Source organism: Panicum virgatum, chromosome 5K (assembly GCF_016808335.1).
Source record: "Panicum virgatum strain AP13 chromosome 5K, P.virgatum_v5, whole genome shotgun sequence".
NCBI classification, from domain to species: domain Eukaryota; kingdom Viridiplantae; phylum Streptophyta; class Magnoliopsida; order Poales; family Poaceae; genus Panicum; species Panicum virgatum.
The window spans coordinates 41,343,744-41,365,036 of NC_053140.1; the positions used below are offsets into that span (position 1 = coordinate 41,343,744).

At 46.9% G+C, this 21,293-nt stretch overlaps 1 protein-coding gene and 2 long non-coding RNA genes across 8 annotated transcripts; all 3 read left to right on the top strand.

Annotated features, from left to right (window-relative positions):
• Positions 1-2,173: 2,173 nt before the first annotated feature.
• On the top strand, positions 2,174-2,735 carry LOC120709958. Its single transcript, XR_005689788.1, has 2 exons — positions 2,174-2,367; positions 2,461-2,735. It is a non-coding gene; the product is annotated as an uncharacterized LOC120709958 (long non-coding RNA).
• A 146-nt stretch (positions 2,736-2,881) lies between these two features.
• LOC120709959 lies at positions 2,882-3,962 on the top strand. Of its 2 annotated transcripts, none has more exons than XR_005689789.1 (3): positions 2,882-2,951; positions 3,101-3,224; positions 3,636-3,962. It is a non-coding gene; the product is annotated as an uncharacterized LOC120709959 (long non-coding RNA). The 2 variants fall into 2 exon arrangements; XR_005689790.1 differs by having other exon boundaries at positions 3,119-3,224.
• Positions 3,963-8,272: 4,310 nt separating this feature from the next.
• Positions 8,273-21,293, top strand: LOC120709960 (probable isoprenylcysteine alpha-carbonyl methylesterase ICMEL2). 5 transcript variants are annotated; one of them, XR_005689792.1, is made up of 13 exons: positions 8,273-8,683; positions 10,242-10,318; positions 10,424-10,493; positions 10,581-10,661; positions 10,747-10,821; positions 10,925-11,026; positions 11,407-11,544; positions 12,204-12,269; positions 12,359-12,499; positions 13,187-13,277; positions 19,556-19,720; positions 20,049-20,274; positions 21,054-21,293. XR_005689792.1 is itself a non-coding variant. In XM_039995582.1 (12 exons), exons 1-11 carry the CDS (start codon positions 8,475-8,477, stop codon positions 19,715-19,717), a joined length of 1,212 nt encoding a protein of 403 aa, XP_039851516.1. In that variant the 5' UTR covers positions 8,273-8,474; the 3' UTR covers positions 19,718-19,720; positions 20,049-20,798. The 5 variants fall into 5 exon arrangements, 2 of the variants coding, with proteins under 2 accessions (XP_039851516.1, XP_039851517.1); XR_005689793.1 differs by having other exon boundaries at positions 19,556-19,716; XR_005689791.1 differs by lacking the exon at positions 21,054-21,293 and adding an exon at positions 20,424-20,816.

Below are 21,293 nucleotides of genomic sequence, written 5' to 3' on the forward strand. Positions count from 1 at the left end.
TTGGTGTAGGCGTTGGCGTTGTCCGGGATGAGGACGCTGTTGTGGAGCTAGAAGCCGGCGAACTTGACCATCATGTGCGAGAGCATGGCGTCGCCCGCGAAGAGGACGCCGCTGCAGACATAGAAGCCAGCGAGCTCCCCGTTCGTCGCGTCCAATGGCAGCGCCGTCGGCCCGAGGAGCGAGGATGAGTTTCTCTGCAACTGACCGAGATGTGCGCTTGAGGGACGGAGGAAAACCGCTATAGGAAAAAACCAACGTGAGGGGGAAAAAACCAGGCGCACGCCTAGCGCCAGCGCGAGCACGGTGCGTGGGCTCGGGGTGAGTCGTCTCGGGTATGGAATAACTATTTCATACCCAGAGTAGAAATTAGCCCTATACTTTAGCCCTATACTGTACCCTAGGTAAGCCAACCTACCAGCGTCCCGATCCAACCCGCAGCCGCGCCGGCCTCGACCCGCCCTGCGCCCGGTTTGGCCTAGCATCCGATCCACCCGGCCAGTGCTCGGCTTTGACGGCCCACCTCCGCGGCGGTTTTTCTTTCCCAGTCATCACCCCGTTCCACCAAGCCGATCAATTCGCCCCTCATCATCAAAAAAAAAATCAATTCGCCCGTCGCACCGCCGCCCGTTCCGAGCTCCGCGAGGTCGATCCGCTCTGTCGCCATCGCCCCCTAGATCAGATCAGTACCTGCCGCCACCATTGCCGTCAACCGCCGGCCGGAGTCCCGCGACCCAATCCTAACGCTTGGGGAACTCATTCATCATCTTGCCATTGTGCGTTCCGAGCTCGGCATGGTGATCCACTCCCATCGTCATTTCCCACAGGTCAGTAGCTGCCGCCACCGTTACCGTCGACCGCCGGCCAGAGTTCTGCAACCCGATGCACCTAACGCGCGGAGCTAACCCATCGCCCTGCCTTCCGCTCCACAGGAGCTTCTTCGATGGTGTAGCATTTGGGCGGATCCGGCACGGCGGCCCACTTTGATCCAGCTGCACGCGATGTGCGGTAGAAGCATCCCCAGGCCCCTGCCCAGCAATCTGCTCTTCTGATGGATGAGGTCTGATTCTCCCCGCCAGCGCAAGGTGCCCTGTGTCCTTTTCCGGTCTGATTTTAGTTGAATTTGATTGATTTCTCGTGGTGGTGCCAATGATTTACGCAGATAGTACATGAATTTTGGCTGTCGATTGTTGCAATCATGGAGTTGCAAGATATTTTTCCTATTTCCCATTTGATTCCGTGAGGCAGCACACCAGGGTGTGGAAATCCAAGGTTATCTTTCTGACATGATTCCGATCTGATTCATTTCGGCACACTTTAGCTTCCGATGTCGTATAGTGTGACAGAAGTACATTTCTTATCCAATTTCAGTTTTGTTTAATATTCAATTCCATCTTGCAAGACAATTACAGGGTACAGGTTCCTCTAGCTCAGGTACGACAGGCCTGTGAAGCAGTAGTGCAAGACAGTTCATGTCAGCTCACCTTGCAGTGGTCGCAGCAGCCACGTCTCCAAGGGATGGAACCTGGCAGCTCATCTGCTGCACCACGATCAGTGCCACCCCGTCCAAGGGAGCCCATCCGCCATGCCCGTAAAGTGTTTGACAAAATGCTCAGGAGGGCAAGTAGTGCTGTGATATTTTGACAGAAGATTTTGCAGTATCGTTCCTTTCAGGCATGCTCTTTCTTTCACTTAACCAGCTTGACAAATTGGAACTGTACGAATTGTTGATTGTTCCTTAGACAAAGCAAAATTTTGAAGGTATTTAGACAAAGCAATGCTTAACCTGTTTAGTCGACTTAAGCTGTCACTGGTTTTGTATTCTAGAATTCCTTTTGTCAGTATAAAAATTGATATAGTGATGGCTGATGATGGAGGATTTCTTCACTAGTCAATGCAAAATAATGGGCTAGTGCAGATAATAAGGATGATTTTTATATTTAAGAATTGAGGATTTCATCAGCTAGGACTGTCACTATCTTCTAATAATGGGCAGAAACGAAGCACTTCCTATGTGCTGATTATAGCTGTTTCCTTGGTACGTTCAATCCTTTGCTGTTAAATTTCAGCATATAAATGAGATATAAATGACTAGTATATGGTTATGATGATTGATCGAGTTCTCTAGATTGGAGTTCACATTTCTGAACAATCCATTATAGCCAATTTTTTTCAGATACATGTGGCGACCACATTTCTAATTAATTCACTGTAGTTATCTTTTTTCAAATTTCAAATCGATGTGGCCAGTGACATTTCTAATTAATTCATGTAACCAAATTTTCAGTTTGTTGTGGCAACTTCATTTTCCAGTAAAGATCAAGACTGCCATTTTTCTTGGCTTCACATAAGAAGATAATGCTATATTGAGTACTACTGCATCTGCACCTACATGTCTAATTTTTTTCACCTATTCTAGTCCCATTTTCCCTGTTTCATTATTATAATTACGGTTTCTTGCAGGCTCGATAGCTATGTATAACGGCATGGTGCTACATACAGTCTGGACTTTCTTCCTTCTCAACGATCTTTTTAGCTGACTATTTACTGACAATGAGGGAGTGAGAATTCTATCCTGGTTGAGTTCAGAACCTCCTAGTAAGAAATAAAAATAGTTCATGTAATTTCTTTACTCCTTGCCCATTTCACCTTCTGAACGATATTGTTTTGAAGCTTCTGTCTTGTGGAACTAGACCTCCTAGTAAGAAATAAAAATAGCCTGCGTACTTTTGTTGTTACTCCTTGCTCATTTCACCTTCTCTTCGGTGTGATCTGAATGTTCTGTTTGTAGCACTTTTGATTCTAGACTATCATTTCGTGTGTGTTTTTGTTGTTTATGGATGCATTGTTTTTTATTTAGCGATTCGGATACAGGGAAGGCCAGAGGCCAGAAGGTGCATGGGGAGCAGTGGTTTCATATATTCCCTTGTGATTTGGGCATTTGGTGAGATCAGGTGTGCAGCACCTCTTTTTTTTCTTTTTTTTTGCTAGCCTATCCTTTCATTTTGTTTATTCAATTTTTGGTTCAGCAATCATGAGTTAGTTAATTTAATTCATTTCACTGCATCTCTGAGTATGTGAGTACATTGATAATGCAAACCAGTGATCTCCTGATTAACAGGAGCACCACTGGAGCAACATCGCAGGGTGGGTGTTTCGCCGACCAGCAGTGCCCACTGCCCAGGACATGCCGCTGGCCGCATGATCTCTTCTGCCATCATGCCACGGTATTTGCTCATCTCCCCTGGGTACATCTCTTATGTTTTTTCTTTTTTTGCGTTGCTGGTATTCTCTGTGTGATGTTGTGTTACAAATAGAAGATTCATATTGATGTCACCTTCATTTCTTGAACTAGCTGTATAAATATTGGAGATTATTCATTTTTGAGCTCTTCTGTAACATTTGGAAACTGTTCTTGAACTTTGCACTGCTCATTTTTATGGCAAAACCTGATGCAGAGGTGGTTGTATCACATCATTTGCTTAATTTCCCAGTAAATGTAGCCCGGATTTATATTTGTGTGAATGCTACTGATTTCCCAGAGCTATATTACATGCTAATGCATTTTCAGCTTGTCTTAGCTAATGCTTCAACACAATGATGCTTTCCACTGATCTGATCTTTGTGCTGTATTTCAGGTCAAGTATAAGTTCTCTTTTTGTCAGTTTTTTCTGCATTTCAGATGAAGTATCAGCAATAGCTGAAGGCCATATGAAGCAGGTCGACTAGCTGACGACGACAAGGATCAGTAGAACCAGAGGATGACGCTTGACATCAACAGCTGGTCTGGACAAGGAAATGGGTCTTCATAGGGACAAGGAGCTTTCTCTGTATCTCTCATTTTTATGACGATGTATGGTTGTGACTGGCGTAAAACTATTGTATTTAGGATGCTCACGAATAAGATAAACCGGTTGTAGCCAAGTTATTATACTTACATTTCCAATTACTAGTTTATGCCAGCATGAAGATGATGGCGTAAAACATCTGTATTCAAATTGGAAATTTCTACTAGGATTAGGATACCCATGAATGAGATGAGCCAGTTGCTGCAGAGATATCATATTTACATTTCTAAATGCTAGCTTTACACTACGAATGAGTATTCAAATTGGAAATATGTGTTAAACTGTCATGAAGGAGATGGGACTTTTTCCTACATTCAATGCTAGTTGCCTGGACAAAAAATGCCAATGCCTGGTAAAACAGCGAGTGTTTATATGTACTCCCTCCGTTCTAAATTATAGGTCGTTTGACTTTTTTGGCACCAAATTTGATCACTCGTCTTATTCAAAAAATTTATGCAAACATAGTCAAATTTAAACCATTCTTCGAGAACTTGTATTAATAAAACAAGCCACAACAAAAGAAGTGATGTTTTGCACAAATTTTTGAATATGACGAGTGGTCAAATTTGAGGTTGAAAAAGTCAAACGACCTATAATTTGGAACGGAGGGAGTACAACAATAACACCGCTCAAACAGGTCTTTGCGTCAAATAACAAAAAGGTCAACATCGTGCCTTTTGCAAGATTCATCTGGTGACGCAACGTGGCAGCACGGGCACTGGAAACCGCTGCTGGTGGAAAATTGGCGAGATCGAAGAGTCCAGCGCCCAGCAGTTCCAGGACCGGGCGCGCTCACACGGGAAAACCCGCGCGGGGGCCTCGGACGGAGGTGCGATGGTGGGTGTGCTCGGGTACCGAATATTATTCTGTACCCAGGGCATGGAATAGGAGTGTCTATATATATATATTCTATTCTATATATATATATTCTATTCTATATAGATGCAACCCACTAAGTGTCATAATTGTATTTCTCTCAATCCTCGTGATGCCACGTCATCAATCCACTAAGTGCCATGTTGCTATGTCATCAACCCACTAAGTGTCATAATTTCTATTTCTCTCAGTCATGTTTTTCAATATGTTGCGGTTCATCAAAATTATAAATAAAGAAGAAGCCCAACAGCCAAATTTTTTATTTATCAATTAAATATTACTCTATGCAACATACATATGTTAAATCCCCTCCCTTTATTTTCTTTTATTATTGTCTCATGAACATTATTTTCATTTATCAATTAAATATTAGTCTATCTAATATTAATAAATAAATCCACATTTGTTTCAAAAAGAAAAATAATTAGTCTCCTATGATATTTCTGTCTTCTAAAATTGATGCATCCCACTAGGAAACGTTAACAAAAAGAAAAACAATTAGTCTCCTATTGTATTTCTGTCTTCTAAGATTGATGCATCCCCATTGAGCCACTAACAATGGAAGAAGCACTCCTTCATCCACCTTACTATGTCTCTTCATTTCTCTCATGTTTGTAACTTGATCATCCAAGCTGTCATTTCCTTAAGTCTCTCTATCTAACAATACACTACCACCACCACCCCTTCCACTTCTCATGATCTGTAGAACCCAACGCTCTATATATTTTGCTTAGTTGAAGCCATCGTAGCGTTACACACACTCTCGACTCCATTATTCCATTCGGTTCTGGTAGCTCCTTGCCTTCCCCAGCTGTTTTGCTACTCTTAAATTTTGTCTTGCATCACTGTGGCATGCAGGAAGAGCACCGTGAAGGATTGTTCCAGGTCTCTTCTCTTCAATGTTACACATTCATTCATTATGTTCTGATATTGATACTATGTTTGGTTCCTCCTTAATATTTTACTGTTTGATACAACTATATTTGTACAACTATATTTCTAATTATCAACATTTCACACACAACTGCATTCCTCACATTTCATTTAAAAAAAATATTTGCATAAATTTCGCTTAGCCAAAGAGTCGATACAAAGTCGAATCACTTCACAAAATGATGCAGACTTTTTCCATTTTCTCCTAGAATAAAATTAAAGCGATCTTACTATACCAATTACGAATCCTCTTTTTATCAGTTTCATCAACTTGAATTTTTTATATGTACTTCAATTTTAGTATTTAAGCATATCTTATATAATATCTTATATACAACCATGCCATATATCTCCAATGCTAAAATTGACTAAACTTCATATCTCCATCTTTTCAATACACTCAACTTCAATATTTTTGTCCACAAATCCCGCAGCAACGCGCGGGGTATTCAACTAGTATATATATATAAACATATCAGATAGAGAAACATATCAGATGCAAACTATTTTTTTAAACTGTGCAAACTTCAATCTGGAGCACACGTTTGAAATAACACCTGTAGTATGTTGGGATGAGAAATTTAATGGATAAATAACACCCCGCACATTTGAAAGGCCACAGGAATTATTCTTCTTGTTTTTGTGTGGAAAAGAACATCTCCCACGAATTATTCTCGATAATTTTAGCAGAAGAGCTTTGACTTGAGCTCGGTTGAAGTTGCCCCAAGCTTATAGCACGTTTGAGGGGTGGGCATTCGGTTCTTCGGTTCGGTTCCTCGGTTTTCGAAGAAATTCGGTTCCTAGAAAATAGGAACCGATCGGTTCCAAGAAATTTCAGGAACCGAGTATTTCGGTTCTCGGTTATTTCGGTTCGGTTTCGGTTCTAACCGAACTAACCGAATTTTTTTACCGAAAGCTAAGATAACATGAAAAATATACATGTTCTATAGCAAATTTAGACAATACTTCATCTACTTTAGAGAATAATAATTGAGAAGAGAATAATAACAATATAGTAAGAGAAATACATGGCAATTGAAGTATGATACATCACATGTAAACTAAATATACTCTTACAAAATGCAAAGTTTATGTAATTCGGTTTTTTTCGGTTAATTCGGTTACCCGAGGGTAGGAACCGAATTTTTTTCGGTTATTTCGGTTCTTCAATATCTGGAACCGAACAAGGAACTGAATTTTTCGGTTCCGGTTATTTCGGTTTCGGTTCCGGTTCTTTCGGTTCGGTTCTACGGTTTCGGTTAAATTTGCCCACCCAGGCTTTTGTGGCTCCGGTTTGTGTCGAGCGGCATATTGCTCAGCAAGTCAGGAGTGTAACATCTTTTCTGAATAACAAAGAGCTGTCTTCTCATCACAAAAAAAAGAGCATCTTGGAATAAAAGGTGTCACAGATCGCCGAGCATCCTGTGTTTGTTTACGCAAAGCCTTTGATCGAAAGCGAACATGAAACTTGTAGAATTTTGAAGGAAGAACATGCTTGTCCGATCCGCTTCCAATCCCAGCCTAGTTCGGCCTGGCAAAACAAACGCCCGGCCAGGGAGAGGCCTCCCCAGCCCAGCCCAGGTTGTCCGAGAAGTGAACGATCCGCTAAATCAGCTGCGACGTTTTTGAAAGATTTGTTCATCATGGTCCGGCACGGCACGACCCCCAGCCAGAGGCAGACGTGCTCGCTCCCAGCGAGCTCACTTGGGCCCGCTCGGCGGCACGTATCCTGGCCCCCACCTGCAGGTCCCGCCCGAATGCCATGATGCGGACGGCAACCGCGTTCAGCGCCGCAGGCTAGAGCCAGCTAGGCCACGAACATTACAGTCAGGCTCGAGAACCTGCGAGATTCTCATCCTGTCGACGCCGCCGCAGCCTCGGGCCACAGCGACGACACCGGGGGATGCGGGGCTTTGGCGGCTTGCCGGCGCACCTGTGCGGCCCCCTTCCACCAACCGTTCTCGCCCATACAGATACAGAGCGGCAGCAGGATGCGAACAAGGGAGTCAGCGAAACATCTCTTCGATACGAGTTCGACCCATCGATCCGATCCGCCGCTATTTATTTTTTATGGGAATATTTTTTAATATATATATTTTTTATATATACTCGTTTGGAGTTTGGTTGGTCGATCGATTTACGGAGAAACGCAGAGAATCGAAACGCAACTTGCAAGTTCGTGAGCTGCTGGCGCACAGGGGGGCCTTCGCGGCCTCCCTGCCTGCCTGCCATGTGTTCCCTAGCGCTCGCACGCCGTGGCCGTACGTGTCGCGTTGCTACCATTTGCCGTCCGGAGAGAACCCGGGAGCGAGAGACAGTGGAGTGCGATTTCAACCAGACAAGCTTACGTCACGGAGTATCGAGTCCAAGTTCGTTTCCACGACGCGACGGCATTTTTTCGAACGGAATAACGCGAGCACCGAAAGCCCCGCCTGCCGCCCCACCCAATATGGGCCCGTGCAGACGGGGGCGCGGATGCCGGAAGCAACACAAGACCTCCCGCTCGCCATGTGTTGCGCTCGCGGCGTGCGCGCACGCGTGACGCGCCCCCTCGTCGTGCACGCACTCGCGATTCGTAACCCCCCCCCCCCCCCCCCCCCCCCCCGCCCGCCCGCCCGCCTCCTCGCCTCCGCCTCCAACTCCGCCCGCTTCCCCTATTTAGGCCCCACCACCACCTCGCGCCCCCGTCGTGATGCCCCCCCGCCGCGCTTCGCTTGCCCGCTCCACCGCCCCCACCCCACCCGCCCGCGCCCGGCGGCCAAAAGCCAATTCGAATCTCCTCTCCGCCCCGCACCGCCCCGCCGCGCGCCAGCCCTCGCAATGCGGGCCTCCTCCGTCGAGGAGGCGGGTGCGCTGCTGGCGCGGAGCGACTCCGCCCGCCGCCGCTCCGCGTCGCCCGTACGGTCCGCGTCGCCGATGCCCGGGACGCTCCGGCGCCAGTCCTCGTCGTTCCGCGAGGACGTCGGCCGCGCCGCCTCCGAGACGTACCTCGTCTCGCGCCTCACCTTCACGCTCCTCCAGTTCCTCGGGTAATTCGCCCCGCGCTCCCTTCCGCTCAGCTTATTATAGTTCGTATCGCCAGCCCGCCTCGACGGAACTAGTCAGGCACGGGCGACGGATTGCGCGATGCTGTGCGCGCGCGTTGGTGATGTCCTCGGTGCTGCTGCGACGGCCGAATTAACTGCTGTTGTCTTACCAAAGCCGCCGCCTAGTACGTTGGAAGAGGCTCGCATGGCTGGGGAAGTTCGAGTCGTCGGGAAGGCATTTTTTTTTTCTGAGAGAAGCAAACTAAACAGGAGCTCGATAAGACTGGATGATGCAATTGCGTGTCGAACTTTCTCGACGACGGGGGAGCGGGAGTAGGAGTAGTGTTTGCTGAAGATTAAGCTGTGGGGGCCACATGAGTGCTCGAGGCTTCTGGGTTTCCCTTGCGTGCAGGCTGTATGCTGTTGCCTAGCAAATCCGGTTTTCCGTTTTCCTCTGAAAATCAGCCCCGTTTGGTTTGGACTAGACTAGTCTAGTCTAGGAATTTTATCAATTTTGACCGCTAATTATGATGTCAAATAAAGTCAGTTCACAAAATCAACTTCAGAACCCTGCGCTAGGAACCTTGAAGAATCTAATGAGGCCTTTGACCGCGTGATTAGAGGATGATTACTATAGCATCACTGTAGCCAATCATCGATTAATTACCGTCATTAGATTCGTCGTGAAAAGTTACACCCATCCCTAAAGAGGTTTCGCAAATAGACCTCATTTAGTACTCTATGCATATAAGATTCCTCTCTCGAAAAACGTGCGGGCACTGTTCCTGGATCGTTACTAGACCGATCCAAACACGGCCATTGTATGCATGCATTTGCTTTTGGCTTAACAGCTAATCAACCAATCATTGTTCTTGATCTTATTATTGGTTCAACCAAGCATGAATTTGCCTTAGTTATTCTAAAAGCAAAATCAAGACACAGAGTGGCAATGTTAGAATGGATAGACCCCCTTGTGTAATTTTTCTGATTTCCTTTGTTTCCTTCTTTGTTTCATGAACCTTTGTGGCGAGATGACTCTTTTCTTTTAATTAATATATATAATCAGTAGGGGGCACACCCCTCCCGCAAAAAAAAAAGAAATCTTATTATTGGATAAACTGGGGCAATGAAGCAGGCATGTTCCTTATTGCCTCGCTCTACCTACTGAATTTTGTGATATAATGTCAGTACCTACCCAGTCGGTTCTACATCTTATTTAAATCTGTTGACAATGACAATCTTGACACGTGATAGAAGGTCCCACAAGTTTTCGTAGGTAGAAGAACCGACAAGCTCAGAATTACACAAGTAGGTAGGTCCCACTAATAAGAGTACAGAGCTAGGTTCAGAATTACACAAGCTCCATTATTGAAAGTGAGAGCATTATATACAGTCCTTGTACACACTCCCTTGTATTGGATAACTTCGTATTTATCTTGATATGATAAGACCCATCGACAGTGTTTTATTTATTCGCCCTTTTGCTAGAACCCTTTGATATATAGCTTCACTATTGTGTTTTTTATTTCTTTCTGATTTCTGATTCTTTACTATTATTCAGGATAGGTTACCGATGGATGTCACAACTTCTTGCACTCACAATCTATGCAATTTTACTTATGCCAGGATTCATACAAGGTATATTGAAGCTAACCTGTTAGTTAACATATCATATTAACACAACTCCTTGAATGAACCGATGATATCATTGTAATTTCTGAAATATCTTTTCTTGGGTTGCAGTTGGATATTACTATTTCTTTTCAAGCCAAGTTCGTAGAAGTATAGTCTATGGAGACCAACCTAGAAACAGGTAACATCCACCGGACAGTCTCCAATCTCAAGAAACAGGTAATGTTTCCTATACAGCCTTGAATGTAATGATTTCTACACTATACAGGTTGGATCTATACATACCCGAAGACAATGGTAGGCCCTGCCCAGTAGTGGCCTTTGTAACTGGTGGCGCATGGATTATTGGGTTAGTATTGATGATTCTTAAAGAAAAAAAACACCTATGGTAATCCTTGGTGACTATCTTTATTGATGAGTTTGCTTGAATTTAGTTACAAGGCCTGGGGTGCTCTTCTTGGACGACGATTGGCAGAGAGAGGAATAATAGTTGCTTGCATTGACTACAGGTTCTGATTGTTTGAACTGTATCACTATATTATTTATTACTTATGAGAGATTGTGGATTTTCTATCTCATTTGCTTGACACAACATTCAAATACTCCTTTCAGAAATTTTCCCCAAGGTACAATAGGTGACATGGTTAGTGATGCTTCTCAGGGGATTTCTTTTGTGTGTAACAACATCGCCGGTTATGGAGGAGATCCTAATCAGTAAGTGAGCAAGTTTTTTTTTTATTTCTCTAGTGAACCTGGCATGCACATTTGCATAATTTCATTTTTAGATCTGGGATGTTGTAACTTGTGATTCGCACTTTATAGTGCCTAAAGTTACCAATTCAAACCATGGTTGATAAAAGAATTGATGAATCACTGAGCAGGAAAGTTGACCTCGTCTGTTTATTGTAGACCATTACTCATTTATTTGCTCCATTTCAAGTAGCAGTAGTTTTTTACCCTTGTGCATTCTCTTAAATTTGCACCTTTTATATCCTTTGGTGTTTAGTGCTGTTTAACTTTGATTATATTGGCTTGCAACTTCTGGTTCCTTTTTAACACTTAATAACTTGAGTAGTATTTATGATGATCTGTAGGATCTACTTGATGGGTCAGTCAGCAGGTGCACATATTGCAGCATGTGCACTCATGGAGCAAGCAGTAAAAGAATCTGGGGGGCATCCTGTTTCTTGGAGTGTAACCCAAATAAAAGCGTATTTTGGTTTATCTGGAGGGTGAGATCTTAGGTTTTGTCCTTCTATTACATGACTATTGTGAGTCCTGCAGAGAGGCCTAAGTAATACAACTGTGCAGGGCTTCAGGCCGCTGAGCTCCTGTTAAGCTATCCTAACTTTTTAGAATGATGCCTTTTGAGCTCTCCTTAAAATCTGTAGTCAAAAGATGATACTCCCTCTGATTCCAAGTGTTGGTCGTTTTACAATTCTTGTCGTTCAAACTTCTTCAGTTTGACCCATCAATATATGAAAAGTTACATAGATTTACAACATATGGGTAATGTTATTAGATTCATCATGGACAATACTTTCATAATACATAACTTTCTCAAGTTCAACATGTTACACTTTTTAAAAATTATATCAAACTGTCATATTGGAGACCATGTTGCTGTCCTAAGCATTTCGGAATCAGAGGGAGTACCACATTGTCCTCAGCATATCGAGTATCTTCTGTGGAAGGTGTTGTTTGCACCAAGTAATGCTGAGAGACATGTTATTGCCCTTTTTTGAGTCTTCTTTTTTTCATTGTCACGTGAACTAAATGTAACCTATAAAGTAAGAACTTCCCTAAAATATGAATACAAAGATAATGATCTTTATCATTGCATTGCATCTGGATGGCTTGGTTTTATCACTAAAAGTGTTTTTTCTTGCAGATACAACATCCATAGTTTGGTTGACCATTTCCATGAGCGTGGTCTTTATCGCTCATTATTCCTCAGGTATTAAATTGACTATGCTCTCGAAGTGGTAAACTTATCTAGTAACAGCACTATATAACACTACAGAAAGATTTAAACTGCAATTTCAGCATAATGGAAGGAGAGGAATCATTGTCGCGTTATTCCCCTGAAATTGTTGCCAAGACGTCAAGTGCTGAGACTATAGGTCTTCTGCCACTTATTGTTCTTATGCATGGGACTGAAGATTATTCAATACCATCATCTGCTAGGTTTGTCCATGTTTCTTCTAAAGATGTTTGTTTGAGTTATGGTTGACATGATTTTTCTATGCCTGTCATGCTGTGGTGTCGAAAAGAAATCCTATGACTGTCGAAATCCATTTAGCACTTGAGTTTAACAAAAGCAACTTCCCCCAGCTGCTTAAATAATTGGAAGCATGTTAATCTGTTATCCTGATCTGAATTAAGCAATTATTGGCTATGGATGTGATACAAACCAGTGCAACAGAATTTACTGGTTGGATTGTGAAACCATGTATCAAGGAGGCAGGACAAAAGTACTGTTAAAGTGTCTAAAATATCCTTCAATGCTGTGGTGCTCCTTCAATCCTTTTACAAAATTTTCCACTCCCTTTCCTGGATGGGGGTATCTCCCGTACAAGGTAAACCAAAACTGTGTATATGATATATATTTAGACTGGAAGGTTGATGGACATCATTTGCAACTTTTCTGGATATAAAATATAAAAACCAACACAAAAATTTCACATAACACTACAAGGCTCTCCACACTCAAAAGGTAGTTTATTTGAATAGATACTGCTAAACTAGAGTATTGTTTGAATAGATGTCAATCGCCAAGTTTTACAAGAATATTGTCTTCTCACGTCACACATATAGCGTAAGGGATCAAATTTTCTTTCATGTTACCAGTTACATTTTTTCTTTCATGCGCAGTCAAAGTTTTGTTGACGTCCTCCAACAAGCTGGTGCTCAAGCAAAGTTACTATTGTACGAAGGGAAGACACATACAGATATCTTTTTACAGGTTTCATACTGTGAACTTAATTGTGACTTAATTTTCTCCATGTTTCTTACTTTTCAAGCTCTGTTAGTAGGAGTATTTGATAATATGTATATGTACAGTCATTCAATTAATGCTGTTACTTATTGATACGTATATTGGTTTACTGTTTTCTTTACTAAGCTTGTTCGATACCCCTTGCATGTTTATGGGTGTTTGTGTTACAGCCATTTCTTTAATTGACACCTCTTGATTTTAGAAAAATTGAATCTCCATGTTGATTATGTAGAAAGACTGGATTGTTTTACATGGGAAGAAAGTAGCCATTGCTACCCAATTCATTAACAAATGGCTTGCCAACACTTGCAGAAAACCTTTCAGTCTGTAGGGCAGGTTTCTCAACTCAAGCTTGAGATTTATAACATGTCTTACCCAGAAGCAAACTATTCCTGATTTTAGCCTATTGCTCACCTTATGACAATTTCTCTATCAACTATCAGTTCTGAGCTAGTTTTATGAAACGCGTGCTTGAAAAGTTGTAGGAAAACTTGATATGTCATACAATGTTTGTCAAGGGCATCAAACCCTCGGGTAGCAGGCCCTCGGCTACGCAGCTCGTAGCCTCGGTCCGTCGTCTTCTCCGGCGAGGTTGCCCTCTGCCGCAGGCTTAGTTGGGAGAGAGAGGAGATTAGATTGGTAATTCCTTGCTTAATCTAATTGTCACCCGAAGTACAGGATAAATAGGCTGCTGGCCAACAAACTAAGCAACTACTAATTTGGAAATAACTAACTAGGAAATAACTCTCCTAAAATCAAGGCTAGCCACGATTCTCGGCCCTGCCTCCCTGCGCGCTGCTCGCGTCTGCTACGGACGCTCGGGCCGCGGCTCTCCTAACGTCGCAGGCTCGACGCTGGCGCACATAGGTGCGGCCCCACATGACATCTCCCCCCCCCCTCAAGATCCAGCTCATCATCGAGCTGAAAATCCGGGTACGCGGCACGGAACTCCTCCAGGTCTTCCCATGTAGCAGACGCTACCGGCTCACCATGCTAGTGCACAAGAAGCTGGCGGACACCGCGCGCCAAGCGAGCGCACTCCACCCGAATCGGCTCAAGAACCACAGCGCCATGGTGGATGTCGGGCAGCGGTGGTGGAGCTGATGGCGGGTCCCGACGAACTTCTTGAGGGTGCCCACATGGAACACATCATGGATGCGGGCCTGCGGCGGTAGCTCCAGGCGCACGACGACGTCATTGATGAGCTCGACGACGCGGTAGGGCCCCAGAAAATGGGCTTTCAGCTTGCCGGTCGTAGACTGGGGCAGCGAGGACGGAGCGCGCTGGCGTAGACGAAGTAGGGCCCAGTCGCCGACCTCATATGAAACTGGCCGGTGCTGCTTGTCGTAGTGGCGTTTGTGCACTGCCTGGGCCTGTTCCAGACAATAGCGCACATCAGCTAGGAAGGCTGTGCGCTCCTCCATGTCGCGCGCGACAGCAGCAACTCGTGTCTCCCCGAGCTCGTATGAGCGGATGGTGGGCGGGTCGCGGCCGTACACCACACGGAACGGCGTCTCCCGGAGCGAAGACTGGTACGCTGTATTGTACACGTACTCAGAGCCCATGGCAGCCACCGCAGCCACTGACGAGGCCGATCACCCGTGAAGCAGCGCATGTACATGACGATGACGCGGTTGGCCGCCTCCGTCTGGGGATGGAAGGCCGATGACATGTGCAGTCTGGTGCCCATGAGCCGCATGAGCTCACGGTCGGACACCATGGACTGCGGGACGCCATGGAGACGTACGATGTCGGTGAAGAAGGCCTGCGCCACGGTCTCGGTGGTGTACGGGGAGCCAAGGCGATGAAGTGGCAGTACTTGCTGAAGCGGTCGACGACGGACAGGATCACTGACTTCCCGTTGACCCGGGGCAGCGCTTCGATGAAGTCGAGGCCGATGTCTGCCCAAACAGCGGTCGGAATCGGCAGTGGCATGATGAGGCCGGCTGGAAGGAGGTGCTCCGACTTGTATCGCTGACAAGTGGTACACGCCCGCACAAAATCCTACACAATGCGGCGCATGTTGGGGAAGTGGAAGTCACGACGAAGTCGGTGCAGTGTGCGCTGGACGCCCTCGTGGCCATCGTCATGGACAGCCGCCACGATTTCCTGCAGGAGGGGTGAAGCCGACGGGATGTAGAGTCGGCCGTCGTAGAGGATCATGTCGTCGACCACCGCCCACGGTGCATTGCGCGTGCCGGCACGGACTTCGTCATGGATGGCAACCAGGGCGGGGTCGGTGGCCTGGGCATGGTGGAGGCGGCTGATGAAGTCGAAGCGTGGAGCCGAGATCGCCCGGAGCGCGCCCATGCTGTCCTCATCGGTGTCGCGGCGCGAGAGGGCATCGGCCACTGTTCGTCGCCCCCGACTTGTACTCGACGGAGAAGTCGAAGCCAAGCAGCTTCCCGACCCAATGATGCTGTGGGATGGTGCCGAGGCGCTGATCGAGGAGGTACTTGAGGCTGTAGTGATCCATCTTGACGATGAAGCGGCGCCCCCACAGGTACGGCCTCCAGTGCCAGACCGCGAGCACAAGGTCGATGAGCTCCCTCTCGTACGCTGCAAGGGAGCGATGGCGAGGCGCCACTGGTCGGCTGAAGAAAGCCACCGGGTGTGCCTCCTGTATGAGCACGGCCCCGAAACCATACGTCGACGCGTCACACTCCACGGTGAAAGGCATGGTGAAGTCTGGCAAGGTCAGCACCGGGGCTGACATCACCGCCGCCTTGAGGGCGCTGAACGTGGTTGCGGCCTCGTCGTTCCACGCGAACCCCTCCTTCTTGAGGAGCGCCGTCAGGGGGCCTGCGATGGCGCCATAGTTGTGGACGAATTTGCGGTAGTATCCCGCTAAGCCTAGGAAGCCGCGAACAGCCCGTGCAGAGCGGGGCTGGGGCCAGTCATGGATGGCCTGAACCTTGGCGGGGTCTATGGCGACGCCGGCTGCTGATATGATGTGGCCCAAGTAGGAGACGGAGTCGATGCCGAACGAGCACTTGGACCGCTTCACAAAGAGGAGGTGGTGGCGTAGGATAGTGAGGACGACGCGGAGGTGCCGGAGGTGGTCCGCCCATGTGGTGTTGTATATAAGAATGTCATCAAAGAAGACAAGCACAAACCTGCGGAGGTAGACACGTAGCACGTCGTTCATCAATGCCTGGAATGTCGCTGGGGCGTTGCACAGCCCGAACGGCATCACCAGGAACTCGTAGAGCCCGTCATGTGTGCGGAAGGCTGTCTTGTGGATGTCCTCCGGCCGCATCCGCACCTGATGGTACCCCGACCGCAGGTCCAGCTTGGTGAAGAAACACGCACTGTGGAGCTCGTCGAGGAGCTCGTCGACGACGGGGATGGGGAACGCGTCCTTGACGGTGAGGGCGTTGAGGGCGCGGTAGTCGATGCAAAAACGCCATGACCCGTCAGCCTTCTTGACGAGGAGGACGGGTGAAGAGAATGCCGAGTCGCTGCGGCGGACGATGCCCTGCTCGATCATGGCGGCACATTGCCGCTCCAGCTCATCCTTGTGGGCCGCCGGGTACCGGTACGGACGCACAACGACAGGGGCCGCGTCCGGCTGGAGGACGATGGCATGATCACGAGCACGCTGCGGGGGCAGCCCCTTGGGCTTGGCGAAGTCGTCGCCGAAGTCGGCCAGGAGCTCATCGAGTAGCGACTCGCTGGCCGCTGTCGTGACCCGGATGCGCGGCGTGGGAGACGACAGCACGCCTGCCCAGCAGATGGTGCGGCCACGGTACTGGAAGGACATCGTCCGCTCCGCGAAGTCCCAAACAATCGGCCCCAGAGATGCCATCCACTGGGTGCCTAGCACCGTGTCGTACCCTGCAAGTGGAATGACAAAGAAATTGACGGTGAAGATGGTGCCGTCGATGGAGAGCGTGGCCTATCGGATGACGCCAGGACAGGCGACCTTCTCGCCATTAGCCACAGTCGCCGTCATGCGTGGGCGTGGCTGGACAGGTAGACCCGTGTGGCGCGCCGCTTCCTCGGCAATGAAGCTGTGCGTGGAGCCGCTGTCGAGGAGGGCGGTGAGGGGTGTGGCGCCGACGGCCACCTGTACCTGCATGGTGTCGGCGACCAGTACGCCTGCGACCGCATGGAGGGAGAACACCGAGGACTCCAAGTCCTGCGTGTCCTCAGCCGCGTCGGTGTCGTCGTCGTCATCCACAGCACAGTCCAAGAGGAACAAGCGCTTGCAGACTTTGTTATGGCCACGGCTGTACTTTTCGTCACAGTTAAAGCACAGCCCGAGGCGGCGACATTCGTCCTGCTTCGCCTGAGTGAGCCGCTTCACCGGGCGACCGTTGACGAGGACAGGGGACGCTGCAGCCCTGGATGCCGGCGGCTGGACAGGGCCTGGCGCGGACCAGGCGCCTGCAGGATCCCGCGGCCAGGGGCTTTGGTCTGGGCGGCGGTACATTGCTCCATCAACTCGAACTGCCGAGCCAAACTCATGGCGGTGACGAGGGACTGCGGGTTCTGCATCTGGACCTGGAGACTGAGCGGAGGGAGCAAGCCGCCGGTGAAGAGCTGAACCCGCTGTGCCTCCTCGAGGCGGCCGGCGCGGGGTAGGAGCGCTTGGAAGCGGTCCTGGTAGTCCTCCACGGTGGTAGTGTGGCGGCAGTCTGCTAGCTCGAAGAGGGGAGCCGAGCGGAGTGGTGGCCCGTACCGCAGATCGAGGAGTTCCCGGAAGCGACGCCACGACGGTGTACTCTCATCCACCTAGACTTGCATGTACCATAGTTGGGCGCCATCTTCAAGGTTGTAGGACGCCATCCAAACCTTCTCTTCTTCCATGATCCGTTGTTGGTGGAAGTACGACTCACACCGATTGAGGAAGGTGAGCGGGTCGGACTTCCCATCATAACGCGGGAAATCCATCTTTTGAAATCTCGGCGGTCGATCGGTGCGGGGTTCGCCAGAGTCCGGCTTGGCGCCCGATGGTGAGGTGCGGTCGGCGGCGAGGGCGGTGATGGCCGTGGCGTTGGCCGCGATCGAGGCCTGCATCTCCTTCATGGCGGTGGTGAGAGCCTCCACGGAGGCCTTGAGGTCATCGAGGTCACCCATGCCTGGTGGGCGGGACGCGACGGAGGACGAGGCTGGGGATGGCGGCGCGGCAGCTGGTGGTGGCAAGGACGCTGCGGGTGGTGGGGAGGTGGAGCGGCGTGGCGATTATCTTCTGGAACGTGATACCAGGTTGTCAAGGGCGTCAAACCCTCGGGTAGCAGGCCCTCGGCTACGCAGCTCGTAGCCTCGGTCCGTCGTCTTCTCCGGCGAGGTTGCCCTCTGTCGCAGGCTTAGTTGGGAGAGAGAGGAGATTAGATTGGTAATTCCTTGCTTAATCCAATTGTCACCTGAAGTACAGGATAAATAGGCCGCCGGCCAACAAACTAAGCAACTACTAATTTGGAAATAACTAACTAGGAAATAACTCTCCTAAAATCAAGGCTAGTCACGATTCTCGGCCCTGCCTCCCTGCACACTGCTCGCGTCTGCTCGCGGGCTCAACGCTGGCGCACATAGGTGCGGCCCCACATGACAATGTTACTGGCTTCTTTGCAGTCTCAGTCTTTGACCAAATTATACCTTTCTATCCTGGAACCTTAAAACAACAGCCTAAAACTGATAGTGCCTGCTATTTGGGACTTCGGTTTGCTGGATGCCAAAACTTGCTCCAGAGATATGCATGTATTGATTTTTATGGCAATATTTTCTACTAATTGGTATTAAGCGAAGACCTTATTTTATGTTTCCCTTGAACTTCATTTGATTAGTATGGTTAGGACTAACACAACTGCCTGGATGGTGTGGATTGCTAGAGTATCTCATCCAAGGCTGTGTTTGGTTAGGGGTGAAAAAGTTTTGATGGAAACTTTTTGCAACTTTGACCACTAATTAGAGGTATTAAATTAAGTCTAATTACAAAAGCACCTCCACAACCATGGGTACTGTAGCAATTTTGTACCTAATGAGGCCTTTGATCGCATGATTTGACGATGATTAGAGCATGGTCACCGTCGCATTACTGTATCTAATCATGTATTAATTAGGCTCATTAGATTCGGCTCGCAAAGTTGCATCAATCTCTAAAAAGGATTTGCAAATAGACTACATTTAGTACTCCATGCATACAAGATTTCCTTTTCGCGAAATTTTTACTGTTACAACCAAACACGGCCTTAGTATGCATTTGTTATAACTGTATCTTGTTTCTTTATTTCTTTCCATAGGACCCTCTTAGGGGCGGAAGGGATCCATTGGTTGAAGATGTATTGTCTATTATTCATGCTGATGATGCAATTGCACTGCAAAAGGTTGCTTTAGCACCAACTCCAAGGCGCTTGGTTTTTGAGTGGCAATTAAAGTTGGCCCGCCAAATTAGCCCATTCTAGTAGGTAATTGCTGATCTTTTCCCATATGCTCCTCTGTTACATACATTTTTGACAGTTATGATTTTGTCTGAAATGTTCGTAAATTTCGTTGACCAAGAATTTCTGAATGTTAGGTTCCTCATCAGTAGATGAATGCCAGATTGGCCTTTATGTTTCTCCTGTTATTTCAGTTTGATATTGCTATATAGCAAAGTGACAATCTGAGTGCTTTGGACCACATACATATATAGTGGATAAAGACCAGGATTTAGATCAATTTCCTCAGCGAGTATTATTTATAGCTCACAGAAAATTGACATATTAATGGGACTTACTCTATTTTTTTCAAAAGGTTTGGATACAGATATTATGTTAAAGCCAGATGTGTGCACAATATCTAGTATGAAGCACGGCCAAGCTTTGCATCTGTTGGTTTTGTGCCTTCACGAGGAAAGGGCACTCCGGGGTGTTGATTTATATTGGATCAGTCAAGAAAAGAACTCTCATCTTTCCTTGCATCTTGGACCAGTGGTGCTCTGTCTGAAACTTGTAGCTGGTACCAATACGAGAGGAAGAAGGTACATGATTGGAAACCACACGCTCCTCTCTTTTGCAAAGCTGTACAAAATGCGGTATATTGTATTATATTGCACAAAGGCTTGTAACATTGTTTCTGTAACGTCGTGTAATACACAAGGACATTAAATACTAGAATATTCCTTCATAGGAAAGGTTGCTATTGCTCGGGCGAGCTGTTCGATTGGTCTGAGGCATGGAAAATCCTTTCCTCGTCCAGGAACCTTTACCCTGTAGAGCTTTGTGGAATAGGAAAAGGGTAAAGAGGAATGCAGGAGGGAGAAGCTTCCTGATCGAAAACCTCATCCTTTTCTATTTCTATTTGTTTATTTTTCTACGTTGTACATGGTTTAAGTAAGTATTGTAAATTTATCAAAAAAAAGTAAGTATTGTAATGTAATATTCTAGTTTGTGCAAAACAGTATGTAGAATATTACTCTGAATGCTCTAAGACTTCAGGCTATATTGAGATTCTTGTACCAAGATATAACTTGCACATTTGTGTAATTCTTCAGGCTATTGTTAAGCGTGTGGCCGACTTTTCCTTTTTAAGTTACTCGAGGGCATGCTTTTCCGTTTTTTCCCCCCTTTTCTCTCAGCATATTTTTGCCATGAATCCACCATTTCGACTGTTTCTGATGGTTGCTTGAAACTTCATGATGATTTTTTATGGCGACTTCAGAATTTTCTAATGTGGTTTTGTACTGCCTTTATCGTGTATGATTATTTTCTTATCATATTTTGTGCAAACCTATCATGTAACATCAGCGTTTTTCTGTAGCCTGCAGCCGCCGGTCTTTTATCCGTTTGGGGGAACTTCCGTGCCGATATTTGCAAAGTATACATTCTGAACGGGTTGGACAGGTGCTTGAATTGCATCCAGAGATAGTGCGTTGGGACGAGGAATCGGGGATAGCAATATCTGCAGATCTTGCTTAAAACGCTGTCTCTAGGTTTGCAGATCCAATCCATCATTGGAATGTTGGAATATAGGAATGAAAAAAACTGCAGTGTTTTTTTT

Bases quoted from the DNA above. Each gene is read 5' to 3' on its own strand.
- LOC120709960 (XM_039995582.1), top strand. From the start codon at position 8,475: ATGCGGGCCTCCTCCGTCGAGGAGGCGGGTGCGCTGCTGGCGCGGAGC. The intron at 11,027-11,406 runs GTAAGTGAGCAA...GATGATCTGTAG, and splicing joins TATGGAGGAGATCCTAATCA to GATCTACTTGATGGGTCAGT. The intron at 12,270-12,358 runs GTATTAAATTGA...CTGCAATTTCAG, and splicing joins TATCGCTCATTATTCCTCAG to CATAATGGAAGGAGAGGAAT.